Source organism: Puma concolor, chromosome C2 (assembly GCF_028749965.1).
Source record: "Puma concolor isolate L17-30 chromosome C2, mPumCon1.1.hap2, whole genome shotgun sequence".
NCBI classification, from domain to species: Eukaryota; Metazoa; Chordata; class Mammalia; order Carnivora; family Felidae; genus Puma; species Puma concolor.
This window is the reverse complement of record NC_141675.1, coordinates 9,390,624-9,414,396: the sequence shown is the minus strand read 5'-3', so window position 1 is coordinate 9,414,396 and position 23,773 is coordinate 9,390,624. Positions and strand designations below refer to the sequence as shown.

At 40.6% G+C, this 23,773-nt stretch overlaps 1 protein-coding gene across 7 annotated transcripts in view; it reads left to right on the top strand.

Annotated features, from left to right (window-relative positions):
• Positions 1 to 23,773, top strand: part of ULK4 (unc-51 like kinase 4) — a 583,293-nt gene that overhangs the window by 49,297 nt on the left and 510,223 nt on the right. For all 7 annotated transcript variants that reach the window (XM_086720525.1, XM_086720521.1, XM_086720524.1 and 4 more), the window contains one exon: positions 10,162 to 10,240. In XM_086720525.1, the coding sequence (XP_086576651.1) occupies positions 10,162 to 10,240 (79 nt within the window). The remainder of the gene's footprint in view (positions 1 to 10,161; positions 10,241 to 23,773) is intronic.

The following is a 23,773-nucleotide window of genomic DNA, read 5'->3' as shown; positions in this document are numbered from 1 at the left end:
TTGTTTTTCTGGTGTTGAGTTTGGTAAGTTCTTTATAGATTTTGTATGCTAACCCTTTGTCTGATATGTCATTTGCAAATATTTTCTCCCATTCTGTTGCCTTTTAGTTTTGTTGATTGTTTCCTTTGGTGTGCAGAAGCTTTTTACCTTGATAAAAAATTCATTTTTGCTTTTGTTTCTATTGCCTCAGGAGACATGTCAAGTAAGACATGTCAAGAAGTTGCTGTGGCCAGGGTCAAGGAGGTGGTTGCCTGCTTTCTCCCCTAGGATTCTGATGGTTTCCTGTCTTACATTTAGGTCTTTCATCCATTTTGAATTTATTTTTGTGTATGGTGTGAGAAAGGGGTCCAGATTCATTCTTCAGCATGTCGTTGTCCATTCTCCCAGCACCATTTGCCAAAGACACTGTCTTTATTCCATTGGATACTCTTTCCTGCTTTGTCGAAGATTAGTTGGCCATACGTTTGTGGGTCCATCTGGGCTCTCTGTTGTGTTCATAGATCTATGTGTGTCTGTTTTTGTGCCAGTACCATACTGTCTTGATAATTACAGCTTTGTAATACAGCTTGAAATCCAGAATTGTGATGCCTCCAGCTTTGATTTTCTTTTTCAACATTACTTTAGCTATTCAGGGTCTTTTCTGGTTCCATACAAATTTTAGAATTGTTCTAGTTGTGTGAAGAATGCTGGTGTTATTTCAATAGGGATTACATTGAATGTATAGATTGCTTTGGGTAGTATCGACATTTTCACAGTATTTCTTCTGACAGTTCGTGAGCACAGAATGTTTTTCCATTTCTTCGTGTCCTCTTCAGTTTCTTTCATAAGCTTTCTATAGTTTCCAACTTACAGATGTTTTACATCTTTGGTTAGATTTATTCCTAGGTATCTGATGGTTTCGGTGCATTTGTAAATGGGAATGATTCTTTGATTTCTCTTTCTGCTGCTTCATTAATGGTGTATAGAAATGCAACCGATTTCTGTGTTCATTTTATGTTCTGCGACTTTGCTGAATTCCCATATCAGTTCTAGTAGTTTTTTGATGGAGTCTTTTGGGTTTTCCATGAGGAATATCATGGCATCTGCAGGGAGTGACAATTTGACTTCTTCCTTGCCAATTTAGATGCCTTTTATTTCATTTTGTTGTCTGATGGCTGAGGCTAAGGCTGCCAACACTGTGTAGAATAACAGTGGTGAGAGTGGACATCCCTGTCGTGTTCCTGACCTCAGTGGGAAAAGCTCTTAGTTTTTCCCCAGTGAGGATATTAGTTGTGGGTCTTTTGTATATGGCCTTTATGATCTTGAGGTATGTTTCTTCTATTCCTACTTTCTTGAGGGTTTTTTATCAAAGGATGCTGTATTTTGTCATACACCTTTTCTGTGTCTGTTGAGAGGATCATGTGGTTCTTATCCTTTCTTCCATTAATGTGTATCACATTGATTTGTGGACATTGAACCAGCCCTACAGCCCAGGAATAAATTCCACTTGATCATGGTGAATAAATCCCACTTGGTCGTTATTTTAGTGTATTGTTGGATCCTTTTGGCTAGTAGCTTTTTGAGGAGTTTTGCATCTACGTTCATCAGGGATATAGGCCTGTAGTTCTTTTTATTGGGATCTGTCTGGTTTTGGCATCAAGGTAATGCTGGCCTCAGAATGAGTTTGGAGGTTTTCCTTCCTTAACTTGGTAGGACTTTGGAAGTATATCGAATCTCGATCATGTTGGGGAGAACTCACATCGGGATAATATTGAGTCTTTTGATCCGTGAACATGTAATACCTTTCTATTCTTAGTTCTTGGATTTCATTAATCATAGTTTTGTACTTAATCATATAGATCTTGTACATATATAGTTAGATTCACAAGGATTTCATTTTTGGGTGTTGATGTAAATGGTATTGTGTTTTGTATTTCAAATACATATTTTTTAACGTTTTTTATTTTATTTTTGAGAGAGACAGAGACGGAGTGCGAGCTGGGGAGGGACAGAGGGAGAGGGAGACACAGAATCTGAAGCAGGCTGCAGGCTCTGAGCTGTCAGCACAGAGCCCGATGCGGGGCTCGAACCCACGAACCGTGAGATCATGACCTGAGCTGAAGTCGGCCGCTTAACCGACTGAGCCACCCAGGCACCCTGTTTTTTATTTCAAACTCCACTTGTTAATTGCTAGTATATAGGGAAGTGATTGACTTCTAGATGTTAACCTTGTATTCTGCACCTTGTCATAATCCGTAGTTCCTATAGTTTTTTTCTTTTCTTTTCTTCTTTTTGGCTTGGGAGTGGGATGGGGAGGTCATCAGTTCTTTAAGATTTTCTATAATCACATCTTATGTGAACAAAGAACTTTATTTCTTCCTTCTTAATCTGTCTACCTTTTATTTCTTGTCCTACTACATTAGCTAGAGCGTTTAGTATGACATTGAGGAATGGTGGTGAGAGGCAACAGCCTTGATTTTAGTGGGAAAATCTTGAGTTTCCCAGATTTAAGTAGGATGTTGACTCTAGGTTTTTTGTAGATAGTCTTTACCAAGTTGAAAAAATTCCCCCTCTATTTCTAGTTTACTGAAAGCTTTTTAACATAAACGGGTGTTAGATTTTTGTCAAATGCTTTTTCTTCATCTCTTAGATTCTGTGTTTTTTTAGTTTGTAGATGTGATGACAATTGTCTTTTGAAAACCCGATGTTAAATGGTTTTTAGCATATTCACAAAGTTGTGTGACCACACCACTATCTAATTTCAGAATATTTTCATTACCCAGTGAAACCCCATGTCCATTGCTCCTTTTCCCTTGGTCCCTGCAAACCACTAATCTACTTTCTGTCTGTAGCTTTACCCATTCCGAATATTTTGTATAAGTGAAATACACCAAATGTGATGTGTGTGTGTGTGTCTGTCCTCTTTCACTTAGCATATGGTTTATCAGTACTTCATTTCTTTTAGTGTTTGAGAGAGAGAGAGAGAGAGAGAGGCAGAGGCAGTGAGAGGGAGACACAGAATCCAAAGCAGGCTTCAGGCTCTGAGCTGTCAACCCAGAGTCAGATGCGGGGCTTGAACCATGAACCATGAAATCGTGACCTGAGGCAAAGTTGAACCTTAACTGACTGAGCCACCCAGGTGCCCCTGTACTTCAGTTTTTTTTTTTTTTTTTTTTTTTTTTTTTTTAACACTTATTCATTTATGAGAGAGAGAGAGAGCATGCATGCTGGAGCCAGGGAGGAGCAGAGGGAGAGGGAGACAGAATCCAAAGCCAGTTCTGGGCTGTGTGCTGACAGCTCAGAGCCCAGATGTGGGGCTCCAAAGTCGGACGCTTAACTGACTGGGCCGCCTAAGCGCCCGCTGCATCAGTCTTTCTATGACTGGATAGTATTCCATTGTACAGATAATACAACATCTTGATTATCCATTCTTGATGAACACTTAGGTTGTTTCCAAATTTGGCTGTTGAGAATGATGCTGCTGTGAACATTTTCACACAAGGTTTTATGTGGACATATTTTTTTCACGTCTCTTGGATGTATACCTAGTAGTGGAATTGTTGGGTCCTGTGGTAATTCTTCAAGCTTTTGAAGAACTTCCAGACTCTTTCAGTGTTCTTCCTTGGTTTTATCTTTGAGTTTTCAAGTTTGATGTTTATCCATGCTCATCTTATTCTGGAGAATCTCTATTGTATTTCAACACTCATATTACATTTTGGTTTTCACTTTCATGTTCTGGTTGACTCTTTTCTCTAACCGCTTGTATTTGGCCTATTTGTGTACGTTTGAATTTGAGGATAAATTGTAGGATTATAAAAATTCTGTTTTGGAACAGAATTTAGGGTTAAGTATAATAACAAATATTCAGGGTTAAACATTAGGATTATACAAGTTACATTCTTATCTCCTCGGCCTGTAGGTTGGGTCTTATTTTTTCATCACGGTGTTGCTTTTTTTTTTTTTTTTTTTTTTTTAAAGCAGTTAGGTCTTGGTGTACTTTTTTTTTTTTTAAGTTTATTTATTTTTGAGACAGAGAGAGACAGAGCATGAACGGGAGAGGGTCAGAGAGAAGGAGACACAGAATCTGAAACAGGCTCCAGGCTCTGAGCTGTCAGCACAGAGCCTGACGCGGGGCTCGAACTCACGGACCGCGAGATCATGACCTGAGCCGAAGTCGGCCGCTCAACTGACCGAGCCACCCAGGCGCCCCCGGTCTTCCTTTTTTTTTTTTTCAAAAATTTTTTCAACGTTTTTATTTATTTTTGGGACAGAGAGAGACAGAGCATGAACGGGGGAGGGGCAGAGAGAGAGGGAGACACAGAATCGGAAACAGGCTCCAGGCTCCGAGCCATCAGCCCAGAGCCTGACGCGGGGCTCGAACTCACGGACCGTGAGATCGTGACCTGGCTGAAGCCCGACGCTTAACCGACTGCGCCACCCAGGCGCCCCATCGGTCTTGCTTTTTAATGTTGCTCGTTCCGCAGATCCTTAATGGTCTTCGGGACTGAGTTTGTTGTACGAGTAAACGGTTAAACTGATCGGCTAGAAGTTGGCAATACCAGTTTTCTCTGTGCTTCTCTAAATCTGTTTCTCCAGCAACTTTTTTTTTTTTTTCCGATTTTTATTTAAATTCTAGCTAGTTAACATAGAGCGTAATACTGGTCTCAGGAGTAGAATTTGGCAGTTCCTCATTTATGTATAACGCTCCATGCCCATCATCAGTGCCCTCCTTGATACCCACCCTTGATTTAGCCCCCCACCCCCACCTGTCTCCCCCCATCAGCCCTCAGTTTGTTCTCTGTAGTCAAGAGTCTCTTCTGGTTTGCTTCCCTCTTTCTTTCTTTCCTTCCTGTACGTTCATCTGTTTTTTAAACTCCACATATGAGTGAAATCATATGGTATTTGTCTTTGACCGACTTATTTTGCTTAGCATGATACACTCTCGCTTCATCCACGTTGTTGCACATGGCAACATTTCATTCTTTTTGATGGCTGTGTAATCTTCCATTGTGCATATATACCACTTCTGTACCCAATCATCAGTTGTTAGACATTTGGGCTCTTTCCCTAGTTTGCATATCGTTGATAATGCTGCTATAGATTTTAGGGTGCGTGTGCCCCTTCGGATCTGTATTCTCGTATCCTTTGGGTAAATATCTAGTAGTGGAATTGGCAGCAGCTTTTTTAAAGGGAGAGCTGATGCGTGAGTGGTGATGCCTGTTGACTGATGGACTTGTATGTTGGGAGCCCAGCTGGCTGGAGAGCAGGCAGGCAAGCCGTGGGCCTCTTGAGGAGTTGCGAGGATGGGTTTTTCTTGGGGACGGAGCTGGCTTTCCTGCATTAACCCCCTTTTCTGCTCTACCATCTGGTGTAGAGGACAGCGGTCTCTGGTCCCCATATCTACATCTGTTTCCCACCTCAGGGTAGATTGCTTACCATAGGAATAATTTTCCATTTTTATCCTGGAGACCGGGGCTGCAGGGTTTATTCTGTGTTACCAAGGAGGGAGATGGGAAGGCAGCAGGACCTGGTTGGCTCACTCGTTCATTGTGCAGGTCTGCAATCTGGTGACTGTCCAGTGGCTCGTCCTTGCCTTCTCTTTCAGTTGACTCAGTCTCTGGGGCTTCCTTGGGAATATCTGTCTTTATCTGTGGTTCTTAGGGAGTTCTTCTATTCATCTTCTGTCAATATGATTTCATCTGTGCTCGTCACCCGGGATTTCCTTGTACGTTTTGGTCCACTTTCAGTCCTTCTTTCTGTTTACAGAAGATTTAATTATACATTTAAAAAAAAATTGTTTATTTTTGAGAGAGAGAGAGGGAGGGAGAGGGAGGCACGGAGGAGAGGGAGACACAGAACATGAAGCAGGTTCCAGGCTCTGAGCTGTCAGCACAGAGCCTGATGCAGGGCCTGAACTCACGGACCGTGACATCATGACCGGAGCTGAAGTTGGATGCCCAAGTGACTGAGCCACCCAGGCACTGCTGGTTATCATTTAATTATAAATTTCGCTTTCATTTATCAGACACTTGAGAGAACAGAAAGGTGCGTGTCAGTGTCCAGTCTGCTACATAAAGCAGCAAAATGTCTCCTTGGTTTCACTTTTATTTCTGTTGATTATGATTATGAATGATCGGTGTTTTCAATTTTCATTTGACACATCAGACATACAGAAGTGCTTCCGAGTTTACGAGTATTTAGGTTTTTTTGCTTTATATTTCTTGTTGCACTTTTATAACATAGTATGTTCTGTATAATTTCTGCCTTTGGGGATTCTGTGGATTTATCTTTGTGGTCTAAAAAAAAAGTCATTCTTAAAAATGTTATTAATGTAGTGGTAATAATAGCTAACCCACACAGCACATATTACATGTCAGACGACATGGTAATTTCTTGGCAAGGATTATCTCCTTTGATTCTCTGAGCACCTTGATTGGGTGCATACTGTAGTCAGTCCATCAAAGTAACCAGGGACATGAAGGATGAGTCAGTAATCCAAGGAACTGTCCTTCCTTCTTCCTCATGGTGGGGTCAAGGCTAGGCCCAGCACATTTCATTTCAGGGTGATAAACACCACCCTATACTGCTTCTCATTGAATAAGTGTGGTCACTGTTGGTAGGTTGTAGTAAGTTTGGTATATACATTTGTTACTTTGACCTTCATAGTTTTATTATGGATGCTTGTATGTATGTATGTGTTCATGTGGCCTTCTTGCTGTGATTGGAAGAGAAGCAGGTTGAATTTCCCCACTATTCTTGGGTTAACCTTTAATTCTTTGTTACATGGTGTATAACGATGCCCTTTGTAGGTTGTACTGCTTTTTCTTACAAGGGATCTTTTTCTCAATGATGTTAGCCCTAATTTTTTTTTTTTTTTTGAGATTTATATTGGAAACCCTGTTCCACTTTTGTTTACCATGTACAGTCCTATATTTATCCACTCCTTTTCCACTAACATCTTTAGTTACCTTGTTTTAGGTGTCACTGTCCTATTCATTCAGCAGACGTTTATTGGGGCCTACTTGATGTGAGGTGTACTGTCTTGGGGCTTGCGGGGTTGGGCAAGACAAAGTCTTGCATTTGTGGACCTTCTAGGGTGGTAGGGGACACAGATAATAAACAAGTAAACCCAAGAAGGAACTGGAGCATTTTGGATCTGCTCTAATGTGGTAACAACTAGCTGTATGTGGTTATTAAAGTTTACATTTAAAAGTAATTAAAAATTTTTTTTACTTGTATCAGCCATATTTTAAGTGCTCACTAGTCACATGTATGTGATGGATACTGTATTGAACAGTGTAGATAGGTGACGTGCCTGTCACTGCAGAAAGGTTGTTGGTCAGTGCAGATGCTGTCCTGAGTATGGGGACACTTGCGAGGTACAGGGTATTGGGACTCCAGGGGTGCCTGAAATGGTGATATTTAAACAAGGGGCTGATTATGTGAAGAAGCCAGTTTTTTGAGGGCATCATATGTAGATATAGTTGTATGTAAGTATTTGGTATAGACTAAGGAATGTTTTGTTACTTTAAATAGTTGATAGTTTAAAACTATAAGGGTTTTAAGATAGTCTGTTTTTTTTTCTTTTTCTGATAGGAGTGGGTTCTGGTGAGATTGGTGAAAACATTTAGCACATTGTAATACATTTTTCTTTTACTTGAATAAATCTTGTAGGCATTATTTAATTTTGTAGAATGAAAAAACAATTTAGTGTTTCATGAGTACTTTGGGCTTGTCTTTGAACTAAGATAAAGTAAGTTTTTGCTCTGCGTCCTCTAATTCATTAGTCAGTTTCTGATAATAAGCATTTGTGTTTTAATTGTAAAAAAAATTCAGAAGTTAATCCATCTTTCCCTTGAAATTTTACACGTTTGGAAATTGAAGCATAATTGACTTGGCCTTGGTCACAAAATGGGTCGGTGGCAGAGCACTGACTAGATGCTTTTCCTTGTAACTTCTGGTCCAATGTCCTACCAATTTTTTTTTTCTTCCAAATTGATCACTTTTAAAGTATAATTTAAGACAATCTCCTCAACACATGGTGGTGGGAAAACCGGATAGCTCCATGGAAAAGAATGAAACTGGGCCACTTTCTTACACCGTACACAAAAATAAATTCAAAATGGGTGAATGGTCTAAATGTGAGAACTGCAACCATCAAAATCCTAGAAGAGTGCACAGGCAGTGATGTCTCTGACGTTGGGGAAAGCATCATTTTTCTAGATCTGTCTCCTGAGGCAAGGGAAACAGAAGCAAAAATAAACTGTTGGGACTACATCAAAATAAAAGGCAACCTGTGGAATGGATAGAAGATATTTGCAAATGACATATCAGTATCAGTATCCAAAATAATATAAAGAACTTCTACAACTCAACACCCAGAAAACAAATAATCCAATTATTTGTGGGCAGAAGACATGAACAGACATTGCTCCAGAGAAGACATCCACATGGCCAACAGACCTATGAAAAGATGCTCAACATCACTCATCATCAGGGAAATGCAAATCAAAACTACGAGATATCAACTCACACCTATCAGAATGGCTTAAAATAAAAAACACAAGAAACAACAGGTATTGACGAGGATGTGGAGAAGAAGGAAGCCCTGTACACCGTTGGGAATGCAAACTGGTGCAGCCACTGTGGAAAACAGTATGGAGGTTCCTCAAAAATTGAAAACAGGACTATCCCACGATCCAGTAATCACACTAGTGGGTATTTATGCAAAGAATAACACTAATTCAGAGGGATACGCACACCCCTATGTTCATAGCAGCATTATTTGCAATAGCTGAATTATGGAGGCAGCCCAAGTATGCATACATAGGTGAACGGGTAAAAAAGATGTGGTATATATTCACAATGGCATATTACTCAGCCATAAAAAGAATGAAATCTTGCCATTTGCAACAGCATGGATGGAGCTAGAGTATAATGCTAGGGAAATAAGCCAGAGAAAGGTAAATATCATATGATTTCACTTGTATGTGGAATTTTAAGAAACAAATGAGCAAAGAAAAAAGACAAACCAAGAAACAGACTCTTAAACTGTAGAGAACAAATTGATGGTTAGTTGAGTGGGGAGTTGGGTGGGGAGATGGGTGAAATAGTGGATGGGGATTAAGGAGTGCACTTGTCATGATGGGCACTGGGTGATTTATGGAATTGTTGAGTTACTGTTGTATACCTGAAACTTCCATAATGTTGACTAAGGAATTAAAATTTAAAAAGCAGTATACTCTTTTTATTTAGAGGCAGAATACTAATCATACAAATAGCCTAGGACTTTTTCAGTTTGTATATGGTTAAGACATGTGAATGGCTAATTCAAGAAGCGTTGAAATCCGTTAGAATTATGTCTGTATGTTAGAGTTCTGACAACATAAACACTTTCCTATGGCTCTTCTCTCAGTGTGATTTGTTTCCCTCCATGGGTCCTGTGTAGCTTAAGAACCAGAAAAGCAGAGGTTCTCTGGCTGACATGAACACTGATTAGCCCAGAGAATGTGCAAGCATCAATAAGAATATGGTTCTCAAAAAAAAAAAGGAAAAAGAATACGGTTCTTACCAACTCACACATTCAACCATTTTTTCCGAATTAAAAAAAATCTTATGACTAATTTTCTCCATGAAATAAAATTTTCCACCTGAAAATGATATTTAATAATTTATCAACCTTATTTTCTGTTGGATAATGAAACAGAAACTTCACTAAAACTAGTAGTTTTTGGGACAATATGTATATGATCCATGATTATAAAAATTACTGTAGAAGTGGATATATAAATGTTTAACTGTTCTTATATTTTATCTCTTATGTATACAATCATTGGCCTAACAAGTAGAACATAACCTTCAGCCAAATACTGCTCTACTCAGAAATAAAATGGTTAATTACATTTTCCTTCTCCTCTCTGGTTAAGGCCTTTCAAAATTTTTATTTTGCATTTTCTAGTAAAGCACAACTTGTTCAGCTTTAGTCACATCACAACCAGTTCTGCAGAGGGCATTGCTGTTCATGTTTCCTGTACGTGAGCGTGCGTTTCTTGGGGCCATATTCACGGGAGAGTACATGCCTACCCCAGCACATCCCATTTTTATTTTATGTTAATGCTCATAATTGTGTGATGTTACTTGGTTTCCTAGTTCTCCTCAGACCTTATTTTTCTCCATTTACAGACGGGCCAAGGTTGCTCGGGTGATTGGTTTACTGGCCTCACACACAACTGAGCTCCAGGAAAATACACCTGTTACTGAGGTAAGTCTCTTTTATTACTGAAATGTTATGAATGGCAAAAAAAAAAAAAAAATCATTTCTGATTTTGTGATTTAGAACATGCAACTTTCGTTGACCTTCACGTAAGTTTTTCTTTGTGGAGTTGTGGCATTTGTAAAATAGGCTCAGTAGGCTCTTAGGCTTAAACACAGCCACACATTTGCAACCTGTTCTGTTATTAAAGGTGATATGGCAGAGTTAAAATGCTTATAGGCTCTCTTCATTATTATTTCAGTAATTTTTGGAGAAGGTTTATTTCATTGCTAGTTTCCTTGTAGTCTCTCTAACATCTTTTTTTTTTTTTTTTAATTTTTTTTTTCAACATTTATTTATTTTTTGGGACAGAGAGAGACAGAGCATGAACGGGGGAGGGGCAGAGAGCGAGGGAGACACAGAATTGGAAACAGGCTCCAGGCTCTGAGCCATCAGCCCAGAGCGCGACGCGGGGCTCGAACTCACGGACCGCGAGATCGTGACCTGGCTGAAGTCGGACGCTTAACCGACTGCGCCACCCAGGCGCCCCTCTCTAACATCTTATTATACCTAATTTATTTCCTAGTGAAGCACAGCTCGTATTTCAGATTAAACTCCTTTTTACCCTTTAGTATTTTCATCCTCATCAGTTGTCAGTTGTTTCTGACTGTGACCCCAGTATTTAGTGGACGTGCATACTTGGAAGATATTTTGAAGTGTCCACCATTTCTTTCGAGTACTGATACTGGGAATCATCTCTTAATCAGTAAATTCAAGTCCCACTAAGTGAAATCTGTTGCACTGCCTTTTTGAGTGTCCGTTTCCCCTTGGATTGGGGAGTGTCAAGAGTTGAAATAGGTGAAAAGAACCAAGGCTTTTAGGGGCAAGGTTAAGAACTCCTGAAGGAAAGAGAAAGTGTGAAAGAGAGGGGATCTTGTAGAGCCAGAACCTGGTGGTATGGTATTTGAGACTTTAAGAGGAATTGTTGAGCCAAGTATTGTCCAATAGAACTTCCTGTAGCGATGAAAAATGTTCTGTAACTGTGCTGTCTGGTACCTCAGCCAGTTGCTGGGATGGCATCCCAGTTAGCCCTCTTCTGAGTAGATACAAATGGGCAGTTCATTTAAGGTCACTGGATTTCCTTTGCTTCAGTTCCATCCCCATTTTCTGCAAATTGTGAGATCTCTGAGCTACTAAAGGAAATGGCACTAAGTCTAACCCTTTTTCTTGTTTTCTGGGACCAGTGTGACCCCTGATGGTACCTAACTTGGTTATCAGAGAGGAATAAACTAGACTTTTAATCTAAAATGCCAAGCAGCTAGGGCAATATCACTCATCACAGAGGCTTAGTAGCTCAAAAGTTGGAGGGTGGCTTCTCATGACTCAGAACAAGGGTTTCCAATGAAATAGAGTGGCTGTAGGGGTTGAAAGAGAAGTTAAAGAAAAATTCTAAGACCTGTTCGTGACATTCTAGAGGGCTGGGTAATCAGAATTGGCAGTCAGTGCTCAGGAGCAGCGTGCCATGAAGAGTGAGCCCTGAAGGTATAAAATATGACTGTCATATAGGTGCTGTAATAAGTAGGATGAGTATCTTAGAAGTGGGGTGCGTGGATCTGAAGACCAGGGAGGCGCCTGGGTGGCTCAGTCAGTGAAGTGTCCAACTCTTGGTTTTGGCTCAGGTCATGATCTTATGGTTCGTGAGTTTGAGCCCTGCGTCAGGCTCCTCGCTGACAGTGCAGAGCCTGTTTAGGATTCTCTTGCTCTCCCTTTCTCTCTGCCCCTCCTCCACTTGCTCTGTTTCTCTCTCAAAAATAAACAAACTCTGAAGATCAGCTGGAAGAATTCTCTTAGGATTCAGAAGAAAAAAAGAAAGGTTAAAAATTACGAACTTAAAGCATGAAAGATAGTTCTGGAGGATCTGGTCTGTCCAGTATGGCAGGCACTAGCCTTTGAAAAGCAGGTGGTCTGGGGGCACCTGGGTGGCTCAGTTGGTTAAAACCGGTGTCTGACTTCAGCTTAGGTCATGATCTCACGATTTGTGGGTTCAAGCCCCATATCAGGCTCTGCGCGGACAGCTCAGAGCCTGCTTCAGATTCTGTGTCTCCCTTTCTCTCTGCCTCTCCTGCTCTCACTGTTGACACACACACACACACACACACTCACACTCTCTCTCTCTCAAAAATAAATAAACATTAAAAAAAATTAAAAAAAAAAAAAGGTAATCTGAATTGAGATGAACTTCAAGTAGAGAACACATACCAGATTTTGAAGACTCCATATGAAAAAAGAAAAAAGCATCTCACCTGTACATTTTTTTTTTTTAAATTTTTTTTTTTCAACGTTTATTTATTTTTGGGACAGAGAGAGACAGAGCATGAACAGACTCACCTGTACATTTTTTATAGACTACATTTTCAAATGACTGAATATTATTTGGATAAAAATATTATTTGGTTATTTTTGATAATGTATTTTTATGCAGATAATATTTTTGGATACATTTGGATGGATAAATTATTACCGTTAATTTCACTTTTTTCTTTTTTGATATGGTTCCTAGAAAATTTTAAATCACCTTTGTGGCTTGAATTGTATTCCTATTGGACAGCACTTGTCAAAGATAAACATAATGGGATTTCCAGAAGAAGAGATCAAAGCAAACATTCATGAAAGAAATAATAGAAGAAAATTTCACCCTGAGCTGAAAAAAGACTCAATCTTTAGATGAAAGGTTTCACCAAATGTCAGGCAAGATGCTGAAAAAAGACCCATAATTAGTCCTATCCTGGTGAAATTTGTAATTATAAAGAGTAAAAGAAAACCAAAACCTAGGTTTTAAACAAAAGTGAATTAGACTTGCATATGATTTATTTGTACCACTATTTCAGCTGAAGATCGCAGTGGAATCAGACCAACACTAAGAAAGCAGTAGAAAAAGAACACTTACGGGATCGTGTGACCTTAAATTTCTCTGTACAGCCATCCTGTTGTTTGATTTTTGAGGACAAAAGACTTTTTCAGAAATTCAGAGACTCCATCTTAATTTCACCCACATTTCTAAAAAATGGTACTCGAGCAAGCTGCTTGAGTAGCTGTCTGTAAACAAATCTTAAGGTAACAGAAGCCGCAAATATAGACAGTGACTCCATTAGCATCTGAGTCCAAATAGTAGCTGTTAATGTTGTGACATGTGACCTGGAAAGAATGGATTCTTCAGAAAGAATATATATATATACATAATGTTAAAAAATGAACAGTAGTATGGAAGTAAATTCTACATTGCTTTAGAAGATCTGGAAGGGTAGAGGAGAAGGGAATAGGAAAGAAAAAGGCAAATTCGTTGTTCTTTTACTATTTGAACATTTATTGAGTGTCTGCTATGGGTGTGGTAGTGTGTTGTGTGCAGGAAGACCATTATTCCAGGCACGTTCTTCTTCCAGAAGAAATTCAGCTACTATTTTCTATTTATTTTGTATTGATTTATTTTAACTATAAATATTTACTATATAAATACTATTTTGTATTTATTTATTTTAGAGAGAGAGCATGAGTGGGGAAGGACAGAGAGGGCGAGAGAATCCCAAGCAGGCTCCTCACTGCCAGCACATTGCCCAGCATGGCACTCGATCTAAAGAATTATGAGATCGTGACCTAAGCTGAAACCAAGAGTCAGATGCTTAACCGACTGAGCCACCCAGGCATCCCTGATACTCTTTTTTTTCCTTGTATTGATACTCTTTTATTCCTTGTTTAACAAATATTTGTTGGTGTCTGTGTACAAAGTACAGACTAGGTACCAGGGTATAGTGCTGAGCAAGAGAAATAAAAATCTGTTTCGATGGAGTGTGTGTTCTAGTGTGAGGAGAGAGAGCAGATATCTAGTTTAGGTGCTAATAGATGCAGCGGAAAAGCTAAAGGAGGATAGTGGGGTCTGGGAAGGATGAGGTGATGGTGGCACTATTTCAGATGGGTTGGCCAGAGAAAGCCTGGGGTAGGAACATCCAGGAAGAGACCTGAAGGGTTTGAGGGAGCACGTCCCTCGGCTGGGTGAGCCGCACGTGCAAAGGGCTGGAGATCAGAGGAGCGGTTGGCATGTTTCGAGGAACAGCATGGAGGTGATGCAGCTGGAACTGAGCAAGAGGAAGACACCTGGCAGGAGATGGGGTTAGTGAAGTCGCCAGGGGCGAGGTCATCCCAAGCCTTGTCGTAAGCCCTACTCCGATTTGGGAGTTGATTCTGAATGAGAAGGGGAAGCCACTGGAGGATATGAGCAGAGAGCCTCCATGTAGCTTGTATCTGAAGAGAATCACTCTGTCTTTACAAGGACAGGGGCAAGGTCGAATCAGAGAAAGCACTTTAAGAGCCTGTGCTATGTAGTAGTTCAGATGGTGATGGTGGCTTGGATGGACTACGTTCATAGTGGTAGATGCTGTAAAAAAAACAATGATCTCAATCTGGATATGTGCTGTCTTTTGAGATTTCGAAATACTGAGGCATCAGAGAATTGCAAGTCAAAACCAATGTGAAATATCAAGACAGTCACCAGATTGGCAAAAATTAAAAAGCCTCAGTCCTAAATGTTGGTGAAAGTACTGAGCAGAAGGGAGGCTTCTGTGCTGCTGGTGGGGATGTAAATGGGCACAGCCACTCTGGAAGACTGCTGGGTGATCATCTTCAAGAACTGAGTACATCTCAGGGCACCTGGGTGGCTCAGTCGGTCAAGCGTCTCACTTCGGCTCAGGTCATGATCTCACAGCCCGTGGGTTTGAGCCCCACATTGAGTTCTGTGCCGGTAGTTCAGAGCCTGGAGCCTGCTTGGGATTCTGTGTCTCCTCCTCTCTCTTCACTTCCCTTGTTGTCTGTCGCTCTGTCTCAAAAATAAAGATTAAAAAAAAAAAAAACAACAAAAAACTGAGCACATCTTTCCTCTGTAAGCCAGCATCTCCTCCTTTGTCACCCAGGGTACCAAATGACACACGAGAATGTGTATGACCGGCATGATTTGTAATAGCCCTAAATTTGAAATAACTCCCGTGTCTGTCAACAGTAGAACAAAGCGTGTCACCCTCACAGAGCGGAATACTAAATAGCGTGAATAGTGAGCCACAGCATTGGGCGGCAAGCCTGAATGAATCTCCTGGGCATAGACAGTTGTCCTAGATATCAGTAGGATGTTTTCTGGGAAAGACCGATCTGTAGACTCAGAAACGTCCTGAGGGTGAGAAGGTTCTTGTTTAGAGGGTCAGTTCCCCCTTCGTTGTGGACACCCTGAAGGAGAGGTGTGTGTGTAGGTAGTCGTTCCGGAAGGTGTGCAGGTGAGGGGGTGCCTTGGGGCAGAGTCTGGGAAGACCGGCTGGAGGCCAAGGCTAGTGCTGAGAGGTTGCCCACGCCCGGCTGGCATCTTTGTGCGCGGGGCTCCTGGTGGCCGTGATTCCAGGAAGTATGTTCTGCCGTAGGAATTCCCGTCGGTCTGGGCAGAAGGCCTCTGCGGTGACCAGGGACCTGTCAGTCACCCTGGGCGATGTGCTCGGCTCACACCCTGGCCCCAGGCCCGTGGCCTGTCCCCGCTGGCAGTTGTCGTCGGTGCTGTCACCGAGACTGTCGGATCGGGCGGTTCTTGAACGAGTTCTTGAACTGGTCTCTGTGCAGACTCAGGGTGTTCATTGGCCAGCGCGTCTCTCTTCAGGGACTGGATACCTTGTGTCTCCCAACTCCTGGTGGCCGTCCCTTATCAGATACCATTGCCTTCTTGATGCTGCCTCCATTGACGGGAGGGGATGGGTGTTAATTCCTGAGGTTCTTGCGTCTTTCCTTGGTGTACTGTTCTTTTCTGGGGGCTGTTGATGTTTTATTAATTTGAAATGGACCTTGGGGAAGATTATACTTACTAAAAAAATGTACTCGTGGGTCATGATATATCTGGGAAACTTCCTAGTTATGCATATTGTGTTGTGAGCTAAGTTCTTCTGGATAATGAGAAGTGCACAGAGTACCTTGGAATTGTGCCAGGTACTCCTCCTGTATGCTGTTACTTCTTACACTTTGTCATTCTGTATTCGTTCCTGCTGTGAGCCGTTGGTTGTCACAATTGAAGCAGCCACTAGAGGGCACTCGAACACTAGAAACCAAGTTTCAGAAGTTTAAGAGTTTATCTCTTAGCCTCAAGAAGCTGGCTTAACGGGTATGCAACACAGTGTTTGATCTTTCCCTGTTTTTTCGGGTTCTTGCTGCAGGGCGTGTGGTTTTATTCCATTAGTGATTGTTGCTGTTTGAGATGAATGTCATGGCAGCCTCTCCAGGAAAGTGCAGTCATTCCAGGGGATTTGAGAGCCCCGTGGCGCCCATCGGTGAAGCTTAGCTTCAGGACTCTTGAGACCAGGTTTCTGTAACACTCATGGTTGTGGGTGTTCCTGGTTTCACGAATAAAATTTTGGCTAGTAGGTTTACTACTGGTGGACCCCCCCCCCCCCCCAAAAAAAGAATTGTGGTTGAAGATCTTCTAGGCATTTAGAAAGTATAGAACCTCATTTTATAAACTAGTATTCTGCAGTGCCTGGCCAGCAGAGCAACGAGTGTCTGAGGCACCGAGTCAGCGCTGGAGGATTTTTTTTTTTAAATTTTTTTTCAACGTTTATTTGTTTTTGGGACAGAGAGAGACAGAGCATGAACGGGGGAGGGGCAGAGAGAGAGGGAGACACAGAATCGGAAACAGGCTCCAGGCTCTGAGCCATCAGCCCAGAGCCCGACGCGGGGCTCGAACTCACGGACCGCGAGATCGTGACCTGGCTGAAGTCGGACGCTTAACCGACTGCGCCACCCAGGCGCCCCGAGCGCTGGAGGAATTAACAAGTCCTTGGAAGAATGGTAGGGAAGTATGGCAGTATCATTGGTTAGAGGGAAGATATGGAGAAATAGCTGCTTTACTATCCTTGTGGTATAATGGAAGTCTCTTTCGTCTCGCGCTTTCACCGATGGCTACAGAGAAGAGCTGGTCGTGGTCTCTTGTGTGTATTTAGAAGCGTTTATTCCATTCTTTTTCTTTTCTACAGAGATAGGCAACTTCTTAAGCCTCTCCTTCTAGATGACACGCTTACCACCCCGTAATCATTGTGCTGCTTATGTGTAATATTTTTCAGGAAATATTCCTGGTATTGTGCATAGATTTAGTCTTAAGCATGCAGTGTAAGCATATGTTACAGAAAAAGTTGAATATAGAACCTTGAAATTTAGAACTGGAAGGAAAGTTAACAGCCTTTCTAGTTTGACCCCTTCATCAAACATTTTTATAGTGGAAACTTTGAGCATACATCAAAGTAGAGAGACTAGCATAAGGATTTACTGCTCACTTCCGATAATTATCAGCACTTGGCCAATGTTGTTTGTCATCTGTCTCTTCTCTCCCTCCCAGTCTCATTCCCTCTCCTTCCCCTCCCCTTTATGGTCATGTTTGTTTAAAAAAAAAAATCCCAGATATCATATTTAACTCATAAGTATTTCAGTATATATATCTAACAGAAAAGGATTTTAAAAAATATTATAATACCAGTATCACACCCAACCAAATCAAGTGTTTTTTTTTTAATTTTTTTTTTTTTTAACGTTTATTTATTTCCGAAAGGGAGAGAGCGTGAGTGGAGAAGCGGCAGAGAGAGAGAGAGACAGAGTGTGAGTGGAGGAGGGGCAGAGAGAGAGTGTGAGTGGAGGAGGGGCAGAGAGAGAGAGACAGAATCTGAAGCAGGCTCCAGGCTCTGAGCTGTCAGCACAGAGCCCCACGTGGGGCTCGAAGTCACAAACGGCAAGATCATGACCTGAGCAGAAGTCAGAGACATTTAGTATCCAGTCAATATTCAGATTGTTTTCTTTTTTCTATTTTTTTTTTTTTGAAGTAGTGATTAGTAAAATTTTATTGTGCACATACTAAGACAGTTTGTGAACTGGAACACTCAAAACACGGAATGAGGCTCAGAGGTATGCTCTTGTAAAGCAGCTTTTATACTGGGAAGGCAGTGTGTGTGGATTCTTTAAAGTGCTTGGTGATAACATTGGGGTCTTCTTAAAGGGAGTTGGTTAGTGGTTATCCTCCTATCAACTTGGGGGACTGTTTATGTTTCACCTCTGATACCCTGACGAATACACAAGAAGCGACCGAGGTGAGGTCATCCTCGCTGGTTTTGCAAGATGAGTTAAATGAAGCTTTGCTTATATGACTGACTGGTTTTGTCTGCTCAGGAAATTGTCAAGTCTGGTCTCCGTGTTGGATTTTAACGATTTCCTCTTTTTTGTCGTGCTCTCAGCAGGCCAGAGAGTCCCTCATTCGCTGTTTTCTGTTAGGAGTTGTCAGGCTGGAAAGCCACGTCGTCTCCGTCTTCATCACTTCTGTGGTTGTTGTTGATGTTCTCCCGTGTCCTGATGCTTAAGGATGCCATTTGGTGCGCATGTGGCTGTCAATAGGCATGTGAAACCCTGGAGAGCATGCAACCCACTAGGGAGGTTCATCTGATGGTTGTAAGGAGAACAGTAGCCAAGGACTGAAAAATCCCCCAGAGCGGGGATTCCTAGGAGCCAAGGCTTAATCAACAAAATGGGTCTGTGGGAGAGGTGTCACTTACTTGATGAAAAATTTTATCTGCTCTTTAGGATCCTTTAGATTTTGGGTCACAATTCCTGATTTGTCAACAATGGAAACAATATTTCACCAACTACAGGCCATGCAGCTCCTTGTTGGGCAGTCAGGGGCTCATACCGTTGGAGATAAACCATTTATTTCAGCGTGTACTGCTTGAAGAGCATTTAGGGTATCGTTGAAACCTTTTTCCAGTAATTGCAGAAAAACTAATAAGTGATTTTTTTTTCCTAATTCATTAACTCCTTGTTGAGGGAAGAGCATTCTGACAAATGTATAGAAACCAGAGCTTTTTTGAATAATGGGATTTGAAAGCTTATGGGGACGCTCACCTATGAGGACTCACTTGATGTACAAATGATCATAGCTTAGAGCTGGCTAGCATCCAGGGATTCCTGTTTAGTCATTTTAGCTTCAGGACATCCTAACATACAGTGTCCAGACCATCTGGATGGAAACCTTTGTATATCTTATTACCATAGAGAATGAATAACCCGGTATTACTAAGAAAGCCGGAATGTGGATCCCAGAACCCCCAGGTCAGGGACAATGTGGACGTCATGGTTACTCTTTGGTTTGTAGGCATCAGCACATGTACATCTTGAATGGCTGTGGTTTACATGTGGATAGGAACAGAAAACATTCCTCGGCATTTGGTTTAGCTTGTAATGGGATTATGGAGGCATTCCATTTACCTACAGAGTTTTCATTGAACGTCATTTCCTGGGCAGTGTAATCATAGGTATCATTGTCATTGTCTAATTTTAAATCTGTCATTATACATAGGAATCCAGTCTCCTTTATCTGAGTCCAACTAGAGGGTTTGATTACAGAGTGAGTTTGGAAAGTGCACCAAATCAGGTCTAGGACCATTAAGGTTCTTCATGCACAGGGACAAGTTATCAGCAATGAGGTTTATAGTGGTTACGGGTCATCTTTTGGGCTCTGGGGCTTCTGCTCAATCCCACATTAATTGCTCCTTGTTGTGAGTGGGGGCTGCTGAGTAGAGGTGTCCTGGCCTTTGGGGGTGGGAACCTTGTGCTGGTGGTGCCCTGAGTTTCGTGGTGCCTAGAGGACAGGCCCTCCTTTGTCTCCTGCAGCCACACTAGTTACTCCCAGGGAGCCATGGGATCAGAGCCACTCTCCAGATTTTCTTGACGGTCTCCTACATTCATTTTGTAACTTTTCATTGGTCGAGGGTTGAAATGGGGTCTTGCGTTGCATTTAGATAATGTAGACTCTTAAGTCTTAATTTCAAACATTTCCCTATTGTTTTTTTTTTTTTTTTTTTTTTACTATCATCCACTAAAGGCAAATTGTCATTTGTTTTAGCCAAAGCTGGAATAGTGGAAATCTTATTCCACCCTTTTGGTGTCATTTAACATGGTCCTTAATCACCTGCATTTCCTGTGAACTGCCATTTTTGATGTATAGCCTTGATTAGATTCAAGTTCAGTTTTATGAGAGGGCGATTGGAATTCCTCACACTTGGTTCTGTGTATTTCCTGTTGCCTCACAGGGAGAGGCAGGCAATGTCTGGTTGCCTCATCGTTGGTGATGTTAGGATTGCTCACTGGTTACAGGTTTTGTCAGCCTTGTTGCAGGGTTGCCCATCTCTCTTTTACTTCATAGTTCTTAGCATCCATTGATCGTTGCTTAAACGCCTTAGTCCTTTAGGGTTGCAAAAATGATGATTTTCACTTATTTACAGTCGGGAGTTTTTCTTAGAGGAGAACTTGCCCATATCAACTACATTATTATCCTAAAATCTAGTTTGTTTAGCAAAGGCAGGATAAGTGATTGTTTCCTTTATAGACTATTTTTCAGAACAATGAGTTGGTGCGTTGGTAATCTTGATGTGGCCAATGAGATTTTCTTTGTATTATTAAGAACTGTGGATTAATATATGTATGTTTATGTATTTCAGTCTTTTGCATTACTAGTCTTTTTGACACTTTAATTGTAGTAAGTCCAATGGGAACCCTTTTGAGTTTGCTTCTCACTTTTCAACATGACTCTACTATCTCTGATAACTTGCCTGCATTCTGTCAACAAGATTTCACAGGCTTAGCTTGGGAATAACTAAGCCCTAGTTTTGACATCAGTTTTCTAAGGAACTTTGTTTAATTTTGGTTGGAAATGGTACTTAGAGAACAAAGTCTGGGTATGAGTGCTCTTTGCTACCTGGATTATCATTTCTTCTAGAACTTTCCAAGGGTTAGAATTAGGAAATACTATTTCTTAAAATGAAAAATAAGTCCATTCATACTGATCTTTCCAATTTCCAATTTAAATTTGAGTTTTTACCTCTTTAAAATTTTTATTTTTCTTATAAGCTGAAAATCTTGGCTGCTAATGACATTAAGATAATTATTTGCTTCAACCTATGGTTTAGAATAGTTTAAAAACAATACCAATCCAATATTGTTGCTAACAATAAAAATGTGAAGTACAGTTTAAAGTATTTTTGTAGCATTTTGTTTGGTTTTGTTTTTCGTTTTGGTCCTTGGGATATAATTCACTGGATGATGTATACAGCTAAAATACTGAGTTTCAGGTTGACTGAAATAATTCTTTGTTACCGACATGATATATAATCATATATTGTTTTCAATTTGTGTTACATATTTAGGGATTAGGGAGTTAGGGATTACTTTGTGCTTGCTTGCTTGCCTGGTTTAAAAATTATAATGCTTTTTATTTAATTGAAGAGTTACAGATATACAGAAATATGTACAAAACGTATATATCATGCTCAGTAAATTGTCACAAAATGAAAACCCAGGAAACTCGGACTGGGTTAAGAAATAGAACATTACCAGCACAACAGGAGACTCCTTACACCCTTTACCAATCATTAGTCTCTCCCTTTGTTCTATGGGTGATTACTACCATAATATCTAATACTACGATTATTTTGTCTGCTTTTGAATTATATTTAAAATTTTTTTTTTTTTCAACGTTTATTTATTTTTGGGAGAGAGAGAGACAGAGCATGAACGGGGGAGGGGCAGAGAGAGAGGGAGACACAGAATCGGAAACAGGCTCCAGGCTCTGAGCCATCAGCCCAGAGCCTGACGCGGGGCTCGAACCCACGGACCGCGAGATCGTGACCTGGTTGAAGTCGGACGCTTAACCGACTGCGCCACCCAGGCGCCTCATTGAATTATATTTAAAGTATATCATATGACATGTACTCTTTGGTATCTAGCTTTTTTTGTTCCATATTATGTTTGGGGAATCCTTGTTTTAGGAACCTGTAGTTCATTTTCTTCAAATGGATATATCACACCACTGGAGGTGGACCTTTGGGTAGTTTTCCATATTTGGCTGTTATAAGTAATTCTTGGACACTCATTTTGATATAGTTGTGTGAACTTTATGTTGGGTAAACCTAGGAGTTAGAATTGCTTGTCATAGGGTATGCATATGTTCAACATTAGAGGATAGTCTAAATGATTTTCTTAAAAAGTTGTATAAAACGAAAATGAAAGAATTTCTAGTGTTCTGTATTCTCATTAATACTTGGTTTTCGTATAAAATCTCGTTAAATAAGGCTCTACCAGGTTTTTATTTTTAGCATGAATGAGTGTTGAATTTGATTATAGGACATCTATAGAGGTGATGGCATAGTTTTTCTGTCTCTATTAACAGGAATTATTGGCATTCCTAAAATTAAACCACCTTTGTGTTTTTAGATGAAACTCCACTTGGCTTGTGGAGTTTTTGTTTGTTTTTACTTTCCGCTGTTGGTTTTAAGGGGGGGAGGGTGTGCTAATATTTCTTACAGATTTGTTGTCCCGTTTTTATCCCCCATGGCTTTGATTTCTTGAAGAATCCAAGCTACTTGTCTTGTAGAATGTTCTACATTCTGGATTCGTCTGTCTGTTTTTACAGGAACTTTAGGGACTAGATGACCCAGAAAACTGTAAGTTAGGTTGAGAGGCTTGATTAGATGCAGATTAAACTTTGTTTTTGGGTAAAAATTTATCATAGGTGATGTTGGGTGTTTCAGGTTTCATCCTACCAGGAAGCAGATAGTGTCAGGTGTCCATGATTAGTTATACTTTGATCACTTGATTAAAGAGGTGAGGCCAAATCTATGCATTCTGGGGTGCATCTTTTTCCTTTGCAGCGTCACTTTAACTGCCATGTTAAATATACAGTAAGAAATAAATTATATGGGTTATAACTGTTTTAACCTTTTTCTAAAATGAAATGCACAATTTTAGTTTATGATGGGTTAATGTATTAGCTGTCATTGATTGCTATTTTCTTTTTCTTTTCAACAGATTAATTTACTAAGTTCAGTATGCTATGCAACACTTATTGTCATTACTTTGAAATGAATTTAATTTTCAAAATTTATTTACTTATTTTTTAAGATTTTATTTTTAAGTAATCTGTACACCCAACGTGGGGCTCGAACATATAACTCTAAGGTCAAGAGTCTCATGCTCCACTGACTGAGCCAGCCAGGCTCCTGTATTTTGTTTTTTTATGTCTTTTTTTTTTTTTTTTTTTTTGGTAGGATAATCACATTTTGTGATTTCATTGCTCAACAGAATGATATCTCCCAAGAATTCTTGACTTAAGATTATCAACACTGTGATATTCACCCGTCTACTGAATTGGTTTTACAATTAAATTTTATATTAAGCAGTGGATACATGGTGATTGGAAGCATTATTTAACTTACTTAGTTCTCTCTGAACATTGTGTGCTTTTGGAACTCTAAGCACAGGATGCGATGAACTGCATTTAGAGACAGATCCCACGTGTATTTTAGAGGTTGTGGTATAGAGTGTTGACTTGGAGCCCTTGTTCGGAGTGAAGCGTAGATGATCGCACCACTTCCTCTGCTGTCCCTGGTGGCTTGAGTTGCTGCACAACGACGCACAGTCTGTTCTGTCATGGTC